Below are 16,860 nucleotides of genomic sequence, written 5' to 3' on the forward strand. Positions count from 1 at the left end.
TACCGGCAGTAATGGGTGTTATGACGATACATAAATCAGGTTAGGAGATGGAGTGTGATAGGGTAGGATAGGGTCATCAGAGAAAGCTTCTCTGATAACATAACGTTTGAAAGGAAACTTGATAAGGTTAGGGAGCGCACCACGTGGGTATGTGGGAGAGGAGCATGGCAGCCGGAGGGAGTGGAAGAACAGATCTGAGTGGCAGAATGTTCTGTGTTCAAAGAAGAGCAAGGAGATCATGGTGAGGAGAGCGGAGTGGAGAGGTGATGGGCCGGGTCAGAGCTGGCGGTAGTCTGGAATGTGGAATGTGAGAGGAAGAGGGAAGTCAAGGATGAGTTCAGAGTTTCTGGACCAAGCAGAGTGGACTTACTGTTTACAAACTTGGGAAGGAGGAGAAGGAGTGAGATTGGAAATTGAATCAAGTGTTCAGTTTTGGACACATTTAATTTTCAGAATTTTGTGGTCATCCAGGTTGTCATATTAAACTGAAATTTGAGGTAAGAAGTCAGAGTTGGAAATAAAAACTTAGTAGGTTTAACATGATATTTAAAAATGATTATTAACATAATCCCACTTTTCTGTAATCTCTTTTATTTATTTAAATCACAAAGGAGAAGACTCTACTGTTTTTGAGGCTTCAAGAGAGGAGGTGCTTTCCTTTTCCAATGGACTTAGTGCCAGTGGCTGTGCATAAGGAAGATACAGAGAAGGTGAGGCAACTATCCATTAAAGGTTTTAATCATTAATGATGCCAATTTAAAATAAATCACTACATTTAGGAGCAAACTGTTGTGTCATTTATACTATATACTACTTTGTTAAAAATATTATGTATATGAAGGGAAAATATAATTGGTAAGGTAAAAATGAGACTTTGATATCTTGTTCTATATGCTTTTTAAATATAAACATTGTTCAGATATTTTATCAAGAGAAAGCATTCATGTAATAAACCTAAATTTATAAAAATAGGACATATTAAGAGAATTAAATACAAAAAAGATGACTTGTAACTACAATCTTCAGACATATTATCATTAATGAATGAATGTTCATTTGTGTTTTAAGCTAAAATAAAATAATATTTTAAAATTGGGGAAAAAGAGCAGGTATTTATGTATTACTCTTATAATTTATTTTTATATTTATTTATTTTAAAGAGAAGTTATTTTATTTTATTTTTAATATATTTTTATTAATTTTAGAGAAGAAGGGAGAGGGAGAAAGAGATAGAAACATCAATGATGAGAGAGAATCATTGATTGGCTGCCTCCTGCACGCCCCACACTGGGGATCGAGCCTGCAACCCAGGCAAGTGCCCTTGACTAGAATCGAACCCAGAACCCTTCAGTCCGAAGGCCGACATCTATTCACTATGCCAAACCAACTAGGGCTCTCTTATAATTTAAAAAAATCCAAAATATCCCTGGAAAAAGTATGACCATTTAAATTACAGATTGAGTTTTTTCCTTTAAAAAAAGTAAAAATCTGGATGAATTGATATTTTCTTACTTAACCACACTAATTATAATATATACCCATTCGAAAAATTATTAATAAACTAAATTTTAGAATTATTATGATTAATAATAAACTTATTGATTATTATAATTAATAACAAACTTTAAAATTATTATAATAACCAACTTATTAATTATTACAATTAATGATTAATGTGTTCAAAATATATTGCTGATTAAAGTGTTTTATTGTGGTAAATGATACACAACATAAAATTTACCATTTTAACCATTTGGCAGTGCATAATTCAGTGCCATTAAGCACATTGACACTGTTGTGCAATCATGACCACTATCCCCTTTCAGAAATTTTCATCACCCCAAACAAAAGCTCTCTACCCATTAAACAGTAACTCCTCATCTCTGTCTCCCCCAAGTCCCTGATAACTGTCATTCTTTCTGTCTGTATTAATTTAGCTATTCTAGGTATTTTACATACGTGGAATCACAAAACAGTATATCACTCACTTTTTCTCTACTCTCCAAACTCCAACTGTTGAAGACACTCAAATTGAAATTGATTTAGATATATCATGATAGAAAACAAAAATTGAATCAATCTGTCCAGAAACACTCTGAATACTAGACAACCTTAAGTTTTATTTTTAAGAGTATTAAATACCAGTATAAATAATGAAGGGGAAAAATCTCAATTTATGCTCATATTCTATTAACCATGTTCAGAGGTTCAGATCAAAGGAAGACATTTGAATAGCTAAAACTTTGTAGAAATTTGGAATTATACTTGGGTTGGTCACTTAAATTGATCTTCATTTTCTTTTAATTATCCTCTGTAATATCCATCTAGAAATTTGCTTTAACAAGAAATGTTTACATTACAATAGTATACTAATATCTGTTGAAATAATAAAAGATAAGACGTTTATACATAAAATCTTACACATACACACAAACACACATACATTAATGATGGGCTATAATATTTAATTTTTAAAAGGCCTATAAAGGTAAAATCCAGGCAAGAATTCAGGAAAAGGTCTATACTGTTATATATGTCTTTTAGATATATTTATCAATCACTTTATTTCTACCATCTGAACTTTTATAAAGCTACATCTTTATTTATTATAGCCAGTAATATATCTGAAAAGTAAAAGCTGGAATGAATCTACATTAACTTCTGCCAGAAAAATAATCAATAGTATCATGATAATGAAAGACCACATTGAGTTTAAAGACTATTTATAGTGTCTCATGTAAGGTTCTAATAATATATCTTCCTTACCTGCAGTGAACAATCATAGGTGTGGTGTCATGTGCTCGGCTTGCTCGAACCAACTTCACAAAGTGAATGAGTGGGGTACTGTTTTCAGGAACCCCATGCTCAGGCCACGCAGTAAAGTTACACTGTCGGACAGTCATGCAATCCCCATGCTAAACAAAGTGACAGATTTAAGAAGCATGACACAATCATTTAAGTACATAATGAAGGTTGAGAGAGCTGATGCCTTTTGAAAGTGATCTTTTAAAAATGACTGTTTACCAAACAGAAAAACTGTTTTTATTTTTCCTGTAAGGTCTTTTACTGCTGCCACCATAAAGAAAATTGCCTGTAGTATGAATAAAAACAATAAGAAAGCTTGCAAAGAGATGATAACATATTTATATTCAAATGTAGTATAACATTTTGTAGCATTGTAAAAGTAGATTTTGAAAAAATTTTGACCCTAAACTTAAATAAACACTTTCATTAATTATTCAAAATACAGATATTGGGTGTCTGATAATGTCGGAAAGTACAAAGATCCTTATATTATTTTCTGTGTGTATAGACACTTCTACAGACTGATAAAGAGAGATCCCACGCTATCACATCTGTACTGAACGCAGATAGAGAAGAGTGATTTGGGAAATCCTTGGTTTAAATAAATATTATAGTTTATCAAATAAAATAATCCTAGTAATCTAGTTATTTCCTCCTTGTCTACTTGAGAATTTGATGCTAACTGGTTAATATAAACTTTAACCAAGTGATTTGGAATTTAGACACAGTGACATAGATATTGAAGTTAGATGACAATTCAAAACATCTGTTTAAGATGACAATAGGAAAGCATTGTTGACTATACAGGAAATGATGACAATAGGAAAACATTGCAAGGCATAGTTCTAGGAATTCATTTTACAAATTTAGAGCATTCATATTTGCTATCACGTTCCTGCCCCCGCCATTTTTTACCCTTTCAATTTTCAGATCCCTGATGGTCCAATCTATTTGAACATCCTCCATTAGCTTTGTAATCACTATATCTCCAAACACCGTAACTGGTTTGTTGTCCTCTGGCCAATACTGATGGCATCTGATCTGTATTCAGAGAAAATCACCACTCATAAGAACCACTGTTATATGGATATGTATCACAGTTATTGCTACTTGGTTAAAATTGCCTTATAGATATCCAAGTTATTGATGATTTGTAGTATCAGCTGAAATTGTCACACATACATTAACACAATTATAAAATAATATTTTGTGAAAAGATTAAAAAAAACTTACCCGCCCTTTTTCAAAACACTGTGTTAGCATAACCAATGTTTTTGCTCTGGTTTCCCAAACCATTCTCCAAAAATCCCCAACTGTTCCTGGTAATGGACCTTGAGTAGCAATAAATTCATTTGGACATAAGTAACCCTAGAAGGACATAAATACAACATTACATCAGCATTTACATATATGTAAATAGATAATAGGTTTTCTTTTGTCTGCTTTTTATTACATATGTCTCCTTTTTCCCCCATTGACCTCTCCCCAGCCACTCCCACTCCCCGAACATGCCCTCATCCCCCTACTGTCTGTGTCCATTGGTTATGCTTATATGCATGCATACAAGTCCTTTGGTTGATCTCTTACCCCCCTCCCCTGAGGTTTGATGGTCTGTTCATTGCTTCTTTGTCTCTGGATCTGTTTTTGTCCATCAGTTTATATGGTTCATTATATTCCACAATGAGTGAGATCATATGATATTTATATTTCTCTGACTGGCTTATTTCGCTTAGCATAATGCTCTCCAGGTCCATCTATGCTATTGCAAATGATAAGAGTTCCTTCTTTTTCACAGCAGCGAAGTATTCCATTGTGTAGATGTATCACAGTTTTTTAATACAGTCATCTACTGATAGGTATTTAGGCTGTTTCCAAATCTTAGCTATTGTAAATTGTGCTATGAACATAGGGATGCATATATCCGTTAGATTGGTATTTCTGATTTCTTGGGATATATTCCTAGAAGTGGGATTGCTGAGTCAAATGGGAGTTCCATTTTTAATTTTTTGAGGAAACTCCATACAGTTTTCCACAGTGGCTGCACCAGTCTGCATTAGTTATTGAGCAGTATGTGCAAAATATACTAGTGTAAAATAGTTTAATATTTTAAAATATTGTGCAGTTTGAATGCTAAATAATATTACTCAAAATGTCCAACACCTAATTTTAACCTCACAATGTGATATATTAAATGAACTAATTGTTCTTGAAATTTATTTCTAACTTTTCAATAAAACATGGACTACATAAAAAAAGAAACAACAATAATGTTGACCTTAATCAAATGCTTACTTTATACCAGAAAATACACTAAGCAATTTATAGGAAATATTTTAATTAACTTATTTCTTCTAAAACCCTTGTGAATAAGTATTATTATTATCCTCATTTTATTTTATTTTTTTAAAATATATTTTATTGATTTTTTACAGAGTGGAAGGGAGAGGGATAAAGAGTTAGAAACATCGATAAGAGAGAAACATTGATCAGCTGCCTCCTGCACACCTCCTACTGGGGATGTGCCTGCAACCAAGGTACATGCCCTTGACCAGAATTGAACCTGGGACCCTTGAGTCCACAGGCTGACACTCTATCCATTGAGCCAAACCAGTTAGGGCTATTATCCTCATTTTATAAATGAAGATACTGAAGCTTAGAAATGTGAATTTGCTCAACGTCTCATAGTTGGTGTGAGTCCAGAGCCAGCACGCTTACCCACTCCACTGTTTCTGTCATATATTCATGGGTTTTGCAGAAATTTTCATTCTCTTCCTCTAAGAAATTACTTATCTACTTAAGCTTTGGTGTTAGTGTTTATTCTCTAGATCTCAGAACCAAGAGTAATGTTGGGTACAGATACAGAGAACAGACTGATGGTTGACAGAGGGAAGGCGGTTTGGAGGACTGGATGAAAAAGGTGATAGGATTGAGAAGTACAGATTAGTAGTTACAAAATAGTTATGGGGATATAAAGTATGGCATAGGAAATATAGCTAATAATGTTGTAATAACAATGTATGGTGCCAGATGGGTACTGGAAATATCAGGTGGAACACTTTTAAAGATATGGTTGTTTAACCACTGTGCTGTATACCTGACACTAATACAAAATAATATTGCATATAAATTGCAATGGAAAAAAATAGAAAATAAGTAAAAATGAAGGAAAGAAAATAGTAACATGGGTAATATGAAGGTTTATTTAGCTATTACAAGAACACAGAATTTCTTAAAATATATTTTTTTAATGATTTCAGAGAGTAAGGAAGAGGGAGGGAGAGACAGAGAAACATTATGATGTGAGAGAATCATTGATTGGCTGCCTCCTGCACACCCCATACTGGGGATCGAGCCAGAAATCTAGGCATGTACCCTGACCAGGAATCGAACCATGACCTCCTGGTTCACAGGCTGATGCTTAACCACTAAGCCATGCCTGCTGGACATATGACCAGTGATTTGCTTCAACTTTATTTTGACAGCTCTTGTACATTTTATCAAATTGTGCTAAACCCTGGTCCATTCACCTGGAATGTAGGCATGCAACTTGTGCCATATCTGTGGATTTTGCTTACAAAAGGTACTGTGTAAATAAAAAGGTAATAATGGAATCATATTTATTCCAAACATCAAAATATTTAAAGAAATAGGAATAAAAGATAAAGTTTATTTTTAAATTGGAATTATCTTAGTCAGAGAATAAAATATTATATAAGAATAATACACATTTTTAATTTCAAGTAACTTATTTTACTTGAAAGAATAATGAGGCACTTTAGGTGATTTCCCCATATCTCACTGCTAGCCATTGACAGTCTCTGGGGTAAAACTTTGAGTCTCTTAAATACATTAATTGTTAAAGTATTTCTGTTTTTCCAATCTCAGTTGAAGTAAACATGACTATTCAATTATTTTACATTTTAAGAGTTTGGAGTTATTTTAGGACTAAAAAAGTAATATATATTTAGTATACAATGTTTGGAAAATTCAGAAAAGTATATATAATAGAATGAAGACTTTACCTACAATCTCACTATCCAGAATGAAAAACCATTAATGTTTTCATCAATTTAGTCACAATTTTTTTAATATGCATGTTACTGTATTCAAATAATATTGATGAATGCCTACTATGTGCCAGGCACTGTTCTAGGAGCTGACAATTCATCACTGACAAAAGACACTATAAATCCTAACCTCATTTATCTTATATTCTATTTAGGGGAAATAGACATTAAGCCTATTATTAAGTCTACTAAATAACAAAATACATAGAAGTTGTTTTTTTTTTGTTTGTTTGTTTTTAAGAACATTTTTATTTATTTATTTTATTTTTTATTTTTTTTATTAAGGTATTATATGTGTAAATATCTTACCATTGCCCCCCCCCCAACCCCCTCCCATACATGCCCTCACCCCCCAATGTTTTGCATCTGTTGGTTACTCTTATATGGATGCATATAAGTCCTTCAGTTGATCTCTTATTTCCTCCACCTCTCCCTAACCTTCCCACTGTAATTTGACAGTCTGTTTGATGCTTTACTGCCTCTGTATCTATCTTTTTGTTCATCAGTTTATACTGTTTTTCATTATCCCAAATTAGTGAGATCATGTGGTATTTTTCTTTCATTGACTGGCTTATTTCACTTAGCATAATGTTCTCTAATTCCATCCAGGTGCCTACAAATGGTAATAATTCCTTCTTTTTTATGGCAGCATAGTATTCCATTGTGCAGATGTACCATAGTTTTCTGATCCAGTCATCGGCTGACGGGCACCTAGGCAGTTTCCAAATCTTAGCTATTGTAAATTGTGCTGCTATGAACATAGAGGTGCATATATCCTTTCTGATGGGTGTTTCTAGTTTCTTAGGATATATTCCTAGGAGTGGGATTACTGGGTCAAATGGGAGTTCCATTTTCAGTTTTTTGAGGAAACTCCATACTGTTCTCCACAGTGGCTGCACCAGTCTGCATTCCCACCAGCAGTGCACGAGGGTTCCTTTTTCTCCGCATCCTGGCCAACACTTGCCGTTTGTTGATTTGTTGATGATAGCCATTCTGACAGGTGTGAGATGGTATCGCATTGTCGTTTTGATTTGCATCTCTTGGATAATTAGTGACTTTGAGCATGTTTTCATGTGTCTCTTGGCCTTCCTTCTGTCTTCTTTCGAAAAGATTCTATTTAGGTCCGTTGCCCATTTTTTTATTGGATCATTTATCTTCCTTTTATTAAGATGAATAAGCTGCCTGTAGATGTTGGAGATTAAACCTTTATCAGTGATAACATTTGCATATACGTTCTCCCATACAGTGCGGTTTCTTGTTGTTTTGTTGATGGTTTCTTTTGCTGTGCAAAAGCTTTTTATTTTGATGTAGTCCCATTTGTTTATTTTCTCTTTGGCTTCCATTGCCCTAGGGGCAGTATCAGTGAAGAAGTTCCTTCGGCATGTCTGAGATTTTGCTGCCTGTGGATTCCTCTAGTATTTTTATGGTTTCCCGTCAGGAACAAGACAGGGATGCCCACTCTCACCACTCCTGTTCGACATAGTACTGGAAGTATTAGCCATTGTGATTAGACAAGAAGAAGAAATAAAAGGCATCCAAATTGGAAAAGAAGAAGTAAAGCTGTCCTTATTTGCAGATGACATGATATTGTACATAAAAAACCCGAAAGACTCCATCAAAAAACTAACAGACTTAATAAATGAATTTGGCAATGTAGCAGGATACAAAATTAACGCCAAGAAATCTATGGCATTTCTATACACCAACAGTGAACTTACAGAAAGAGAGACTAAAAAAGCAATCCCATTTACCATCGCACCAAAAAACTTAAGATACTTAGGAATAAACCTAACCAAGGAGGTAAAAGACCTATACGCGGAAAACTACAGGACACTGAAAAAAGAGATAGAGGAAGATGTAAACAGATGGAAGAACATACCATGTTCATGGATTGGTAGAATCAACATCATTAAAATGTCCATACTACCCAAAGCAATCTATAGATTCAATGCACTCCCCATTAAAATACCAACTGCATATTTCACAGACCTAGAAAGAACTCTCCAAAAATTCATCTGGAATAAAAAAAGACCCCGAATAGCCACAGCAATCCTGAGAAAGAAGAATAAAGTAGGAGGGATCTCAATACCAGATTTCAAGCTGTATTACAAAGCCACTGTCCTCAAAACAGCCTGGTACTGGCACAAGAACATACATATAGATCAATGGAATAGAATAGAGAATCCAGATATCGACCCAAACCAATATGCGCAATTAATATTTGACAAAGGAGGCATGAGCATACAATGGAGTCAAGACAGTCTCTTCAATAAATGGTGTTGGGAAAATTGGACAGATACATGCAAAAAAATGAAACTAGATCACCAACTTACACCATACACAAAAATAAACTGAAAATGGATACAAGACTTAAATACATAGAAGTTTTAATTGTGATCCATGCTATGAGAGACGGCTTTTGGAAAATAAGGTATTCAGAGAATACTCAATGATGAGAGCTTGGAAGAGACTTAAAGAAGAAAGAGAGTAAGCCCTACATTACTGGGGTGGGAGGAAGTGTTCCACATAGGAAAAAGTCAAGTGTAACAATATTAAAGGAGAAATGTGTCCGGATTGTTCTATGAACAGTAAGTGGCTGGAGTGGAGTACATGAGGGGGGACAGTCTTAGATGATGACATCAGAAAGAACAGGGAAGGGATGATGAGGATGTTTTTAGGTCCTTTGTTTTTTACTATGAATGATACAGAAAGCAGTTGAAAATTTATAAACATACAGAGTGTATTTTTTAACAGTTTCACTCTGGTTTCTGTAAGAAGACTAGCCTATAGGGGGTTAAAGGTGGAAGGAGAAAGAGTTGTTAGAAGGTTATTACAATAAACAAACCAAAGGGGTAGCTGAATGATAGCAATGGGGATGGTGAGAAGTGATGAGATCTGAATATAGAAGACAGAGCCAGCAGAATTTGTGTGATTGGATGTTGGGTATAAGAAAAATAGAGGAATTAATAATAATTCAAAAGGAAGATGGGGAAGACTCCAGGATGAGCAGATCTGAAGGGAAAATTAGGAGTTCATTATGAACATATTAAACTGGAAACCCCTAGCAGATATTCAAGTGGAAGTCTAATGAAGGCAATTGGGTATAAGAGTTTGAAATTGGGGAAGAAGTTTAAGCTAAAATATATATACATTTGAAAGTAATCATCATATAGATCTTACATAAAATCACAAGAATGATATAGAACCTGAAGTTGTACTTCTGCCACTTATTAGTGAAATGATTGTTGGTAGGTTGAAATCTCTATTAGAAGCCTCCATTTCCCCCTCTATAAAATGGGGGTACACAGTTGTAAGAAACTGGCACATCAAGATCCATAGAGATTATAATGAGTTTGTTGTTTTAAATAGTTAGAAAAGTAATATAATTTCAGTATCTAAGTTATAAAAATATAAAATATATAAAAATAACAACTTACAGAAACATAGCTGGCATTAATGTAATCCGATCCTGGAATACTAGCATCAGCTATCAACTTCACTCTGTTATTATTATCTAGAAAAAAATGTAAGAAATCAATGCTAATTCCATTTTAAATTGCTACTAGATTTTTACTATAAATATAATACAAAGAAGTTCATGATATAACATTCAACATTACAGATGGGTTTAAAAGTAAATTAGAAGTTCCATTTTATCACATATTTTCACTACCTAGGGACAATGACTATTAATATGTCCTTGCATATGTTTCCAGAGTTTTTTGTACATACTAATAGAAAATTAGTCACTAACTGCTTTTTTCATTTACCTGTATCATTCCATATTAACATAAACAATGATATCTAGCTCATTATTTAAAAATCCATGTAGTATTTCATTGTTTGATTATATCATATTTAAAGATTTGGATTAATGTCATTTATTTTATAAAATGCTGAATAAAGACAACTGAAGTTTTTGCATGTACTATGTTGGAGTGTATTTATATATTACCAGCAGTAAAATTCCCAAATCATAATGTGCATTTCAAATTTTGAAAGATAGTCCCAAATTGTTCTGCAATTATACCAATTCATACTCTGAACAAAAATGTTCAAACAATTCGGTTTCCTCTTACTTTCACTACCACACAATATTATCAAACATTTTAATTTATGATCTTTTGATACAAATTTGTATCTCATAATATTTATTTTGATCCCCTTAACTATAAGTAAAATTCAGCTTTGCTTGTTTATTGGCCTTTTCTATTCATTTCCTTTTCATACTATACCACTTTCCTATTAAAAATACTTTATACTAAAAACAAAGGTTACATGTGTCCTTATTGTATCATGTATTAAACGTTTCTCCTTTGTTGGTTGTTTGTCTCTTACTCTATCAATCTAGCTAGCTATCTTATCCTACATAAAAATATATATTTTTTTGTAATCAAATTTCTCATTTTTTTTCATTATGGCTTCATTATAGTTACTTTTATCATTCATGCAAGGGTGTTGTCAACAATATTCCTATTTTCACAAATTCATTCATATTTTATTCTGGAACTTTATTATGTTCTGCTTTTATTTTAAGACTTTCAATCCATTGGGATTTATTTATTCATTTATTTATTTTACAGAATGAAGTAAAAATCTATCCTTTATTGTTTGTTTGCTTGTTGCCATTTGAAACAACAAATAGACCTTATTTTTTTACATTCCACCTTCCCCTTCTAATTCAAAATATTATTTTATTCATTCACTTTGTTTCTCTATATTATTTACATCTATTTCTGGAGTACTTATTCTCTTCTATTAATTTATGTGCCTATTCCTGATTTAATACCAAACTTTTAATTATTAGAATTTTTAAGATTTGGAAAATGTAAATAACTCCTATTACTTTTCTTCAAAATACTAATTTTTTCCCTGAGGATTTTTTTTTACCAAGTTGGTAGTATAATTGCAATTTCCAGTGCTAATTTTAACTAAACATGGGAATAATAAAAATAATATATTATTACTAATTAATTATTTTGAATGATTTTTTTAAATCTTAATGAGAAGGCACTCAATACCAGAGGAAAAATGGGAAAATGAGTTTGGGTTTGAATTCCAGATGATCTGTCTACCATCCTCCTTTGTTACCTCAGCTATAATATGTAGTTATAATTTTATTTTGTAAAATCCTCTTGAGGAAAACTTATATAAAAGCTATGGTAAGCATTTAATACATTTTCTCATATTCTTAAAACTTGAGCCCATGTTATATGTTAAAATGACTTAGCCAGATTATTAGTAATTAATGACTTGCCCAATGGTGTTAAAGTTAGAGATGGGAAATGTTTAGCAAATTCATGCTGATGATTGTGTTCTAAAGATTTTGAATTTGGTATCATCAAACTATTTTAATGGCATTGTGGCTAGTCTTTTAACTAAGGAAGGTTTATAACTGAGTCAACAAGAAGTTAAATTTTTTATTCGTAGTGTTGGAACACTCCTGAAGGTCATGATGTCCTGTCAAGCAGAGATTTGCAAATCTCTTCTGCAAGTATTTGTGGCTAATTCTAGCATCTTAAAGCCCTGTAAGCTAATACCTTCTAAAACGCACTGTGATATTTGAAATTCTACTTCCTACATTACTCAAGGGAAACAATGCACTTCACTGATCTGGCTCAGGCTGAAAATCAGATTCTATTAAAATGAATTCATTCTCTACAGGGGAAAAAACATTTCTGCAGCTTTATGGCTTCTTTGCAAACACAGTGGGTAAATATATTTAGACTAAACTCATTTGCTTTTTCCGTGTGTGTGGGAAGGGGTGGGTGGTGGATGGACTGGGCATAGAGGTGGCTGTGAGTTTACCACTTGCCTTTTAACCCAGGCTAGGAAAGTGATCTTGTTATTCCCAGACCATAGATCATAAGGGCCTATTCCCAAGTCTTAGTCATTCAGAAAGTTAGCATTTTTGTAAGATAAGCAACCTACTGATTATTTACAATCGTAAGAACTAACATACTGAGTGTTTTTCCTGTTTCACTACTGGGCAAACTGATTTACATGATTATTTCATCTGATCCTCACAATAACCTTAAGAGAGAGAAACCATAAATAATATGTCCAGTCACTAAAGTAGTTAGTGGGTAAATAGGATCTCAACCCAGGGAATTTGATTAGAACCCATGTATTCTTAGCTTATTTTTTTATTACTATAAAGAGGGTATGTGTTAGTTGAATTAACAAATTATTCTAATAACATTCTCAAAAAATATATAATTTTACCTAACAAAATTATTTCTTATAGGACCTCCAACTCTTTAAGAGGACAGTTAAGAAAAAAGATTCCTCCTATAAATCCATAGATATAGATGTAATATATTATTTGAAAAATTACCATTGGTTTTTAGTACTGAAATTAAGAAGAAAGCAGAAAACTGGATATTATCCATTTGACTCTAACAAAGAAATAAAATGCATGAAATGTCCATTCTAATATTCCAGAACATCATTAATTTACAACATAAGTCCATCACTAACAATTATTTTTTTGTCTTAGCCTCAGAAATCAAGAATTGGGATAATGATGTTCTTCAGTTCTTCTTGTTCTAAGGTTGTTTATTTAGTCCCATCAACCATTCTTATTCTCATTTTATCCTATAAGAAATAAGCTAGTACTATCTATTTTATAGCTATGATGTGAATCCAGATAATAATGCAGTGAAATCTTAATAATGAAAGATTGAAATATCACATTTAAAAATATTTCTCTAACAAATTTTTACATATTTAAGTTAAATATTCTTTGATTCTGGACAACTAATTAGACATATTTGATTTACTTATTTTACATATACTGACATAATAAATTCATTCAGCTAACTACATAATTGTAAACAAATATTAAATATTACATAGTAACTGTCCTTCAATCAAACTATAGTATTTATTTTCACAGAATACCACTGAGTGTGCATGAACTAGATAGTTTGGAAGAAATTTAGGTACAGATGAGTATAAAAATATAATTTCTATAACTCTTAAACTTATGATGCATCCAACCCAAGTTAACTCTCTTAAAGGGAAGACCAAAAGGCCTGTTCAGAAAGGTTATGTCATAAAAGTTTGGAGATGTAAAACATTTCTTATTTTCTATAAGGTCTTATTTGTCAACTGCTCTTAAAGTCATTTACTTATGATTTGTTTTGTTCCAGAAAGGATTTTAGGATTAAAGTTATTTGTATTTTCATCCTATTCTAATTCTTGGGAATTAGCAGATTCCATTAGATTACTACCTCCTATATCATGTTTCCTTAAATTTTTTATTTCATGTCTCAGTTATCCTCCAGTTCTAGAATATCAGAATTTGGCTCATTTCTCCCTATCCATATACTTCGTGACTTCACATTCTGTGACTGTATCCTTCTCTAAGTATATGTCTTTTTAGACAGAAAAGTTCAGTTTTTAAGTATGGAATGTTTCTCAATATAGCTTCAAAAAGGCATAACACAAAGAGAAAATTATGTTTGTTTCAAAATTAAGAATATTTTAAAACTTTTAAGATTTTGAAAAAATATTGACAATATTTAAAAACATCACAAGTAGCACTTTTAATTTCATAATATAAAGGGTATTAAATTAGAATATTGATAGCAGAAACATGTTCAAAAATACAACATCATATATATAGCTATTATTAGAAGTATGTTATGTTTTTTTCTTTAATTCTTAAAGCAATAGTATGTTTTGTTTTTCTTATTGATTGAAAAACAAAGCCATTTTTAGTATGGTAAGGCACAGCTCAGCCTTATTTGTAAAACCAATCCTGGTAAGCATAAATGTACATTAACTTTATTAAATATATTTGATTCTCAATGAATATTTTGCAATGCACTTTTTATAGTCCATAAGAAAGCAACACAATTCTCTTAAGGAAAACTAATGCACAAAGTTCCACGTGAACTTTCTCTTTCCATTTGAAAACTAGGTCGGTAGGAAGATATTAGAGAGTTTTGTTACTTGGGTTAAATTACAAAGCTGAAAAACTATTAGGTCTACAGTTTCTTGCACCTGCATTAAGTGAACCTTGTGTGAACAAGCTGCAAACCATGTATGTTAACTTTAATAAAATTAACAAAGCAAAAATGCTACAATTTGACAGTTGCTGCTAACAAAACACATTATTATAATTTAACTAATATGCAATAAAATATATTTAAGAAATGAAAAAAATGCTAAGATGCATTTTGTGGTCATGTTAAAGCATTTCACAGCTAAAACCAGAGATGGTAAGAGCACATACATGGTTTTATGTTTGGAAAGCGGTTTTTTGCTCGGTTCCAAGGCAGATCGGCATCAGTTGAAGAAAGATCCTGAAGAAATTTTGGTAATTCCTGTGGAATGAAGTCATTGCACAGTTTACATTGATTTCAAAGGTAAACAAAAAATTCCACTTAGTAAAAGATCATTCTTTTTTCTAAAACCTTTTATATTTAAATTGAAAACTCTCCTCAGAACTGTAGAAACAAGGTATAATTAACCTTAATGAATTTATGTAAACTTTCACTGAAAATATCTTGAATAAAAGTGGTCAGTTGGGCTATTGCTCTCTGGTATAATTTCTTTATACTTCGGGAAGCTCTAAGATGTGGCAAACATATTATTATCCCTTTCCCATATTTTCTTAATGGTTTTATTATATACACATATAATATTATTTAATATTTTAATGTCTACTTGGAGGGGAAAAGAGTCCAGTGATTTATTTTTTGTTTTTTCTCCTCAGGCAGTGTGATTTCATGCCTAGTAATTGGTACAACACTGATCAGTTTGAAAAGATGCCAAAGGTCAATTCCTGCTCTCAGAAGGCATTGTTAAACCGAGAGTAGAATGCAAAGGTGCGATTAAGAATGATCAGACACAGATGAAGGGTCAAGGAGATCTATTATTGACATTTTGGTGAAAAATCATGATATCATCTATTCATCATTAAGAAAGTTGGTGCTAAAAACGTATTCATTATTGTGTTGAGCTGAGATTTACATTTTCGAAATTTATAATTTTTCATTTTAGAAATGTCTCAACTTGCCAAATTCCTTTAAAACTACTAAATATTTGTTTTTACAATTCGTTCAACATCATTATAAATAATTTATTTTAATTGAATAATTCTCCCTCCCACCTTATTTTATATCAGAAAGAAAATCTGGACAGTCTTATGCAAGTGGGTAAGTGTTAGAGCATAGGGACAGTGTAAAATTCTGAATTCTGGGGTGTTGGCCTCAGAGGCTTAGAAAAAAAAATTAACCAAGTGAGGAATCCTACAGCTTCCATGTGTCACAGTATTGGGAGCATATTTGAAAGAGACAAAGAACTATGTGGGAGAGGGGAGAAGAAAAGTGAGTCGGAAATTACCTGAACAGTGGTACTTTTGTAATTATTTCACATATAAATGTCCATTTATAGATTTAAATGACTCTGGCCTTGATAATCAATACACAATTACCAGGCTGATTGTTTGGATAGTAATGTTACACTTGATGGCCTCAACCACCCTCCCTACTGTTAGCTCTCTCTCCTACTGTTTCCTCTTTTCAGTGGGATCGCAGTTGGACCATTTTGCATCCTTATGCTTTTGCATTCATTCCCTCTCTCTGGAATACCTTTTCCCCTTCATGTACTCATTGGATTTCTGTCTGAAGTTCATCTCAAAGGCCACCTTTTTGTGAAGTCCTTCCTGACTGCTATCCTAACAGAGTTGATCCTCATTTCTTTCTTTTTTTATTTTTTTAAATATATTTTATTGATATTTCATAGAGAGGAAGGGAGAGGGATAGAGAGTCAGAAACATCGATGAGAGAGAAACATCAATCAGCTGCCTCCTGCACACCTCTCACTGGGGATGTGCCCGCAACCAAGGTACATGCCCTTGACCGGAATCGAACCTGGGACCCTTCAGTCCGCAGGCCAACGCTCCATCCACTGAGCCAAACCGGTTTCGGCGATCCTCATTTCTTAATGAATATCTCTGTCATGATACAGTGCCTCT

The 16,860-nt window shown here is 32.7% G+C and overlaps 1 protein-coding gene and 1 long non-coding RNA gene across 3 annotated transcripts in view; one reads left to right on the forward strand and one right to left on the reverse strand.

The window, feature by feature from the left end:
• PTPRQ (protein tyrosine phosphatase receptor type Q) overlaps positions 1-16,860 on the reverse strand; it is a gene marked incomplete at its 5' end in the record, with an annotated part of 279,161 nt that overhangs the window by 8,164 nt on the left and 254,137 nt on the right. For both annotated transcript variants that reach the window (XM_080660148.1, XM_080660147.1), the window contains 5 exons: positions 2,767-2,915; positions 3,721-3,846; positions 4,039-4,173; positions 10,310-10,386; positions 15,115-15,205. In XM_080660148.1, coding sequence (XP_080516274.1) covers positions 2,767-2,915; positions 3,721-3,846; positions 4,039-4,173; positions 10,310-10,386; positions 15,115-15,205 — 578 coding nt within the window. The remainder of the gene's footprint in view (positions 1-2,766; positions 2,916-3,720; positions 3,847-4,038; positions 4,174-10,309; positions 10,387-15,114; positions 15,206-16,860) is intronic.
• Positions 124-10,795, forward strand: LOC308244129. The gene is made up of 3 exons (XR_013960131.1): positions 124-241; positions 612-710; positions 8,224-10,795. It is a non-coding gene; the product is annotated as an uncharacterized lncRNA (long non-coding RNA).

Source organism: Plecotus auritus, assembly GCF_963455305.1.
Source record: "Plecotus auritus genome assembly, chromosome: 3".
Classification (NCBI taxonomy): Eukaryota; Metazoa; Chordata; class Mammalia; order Chiroptera; family Vespertilionidae; genus Plecotus; species Plecotus auritus.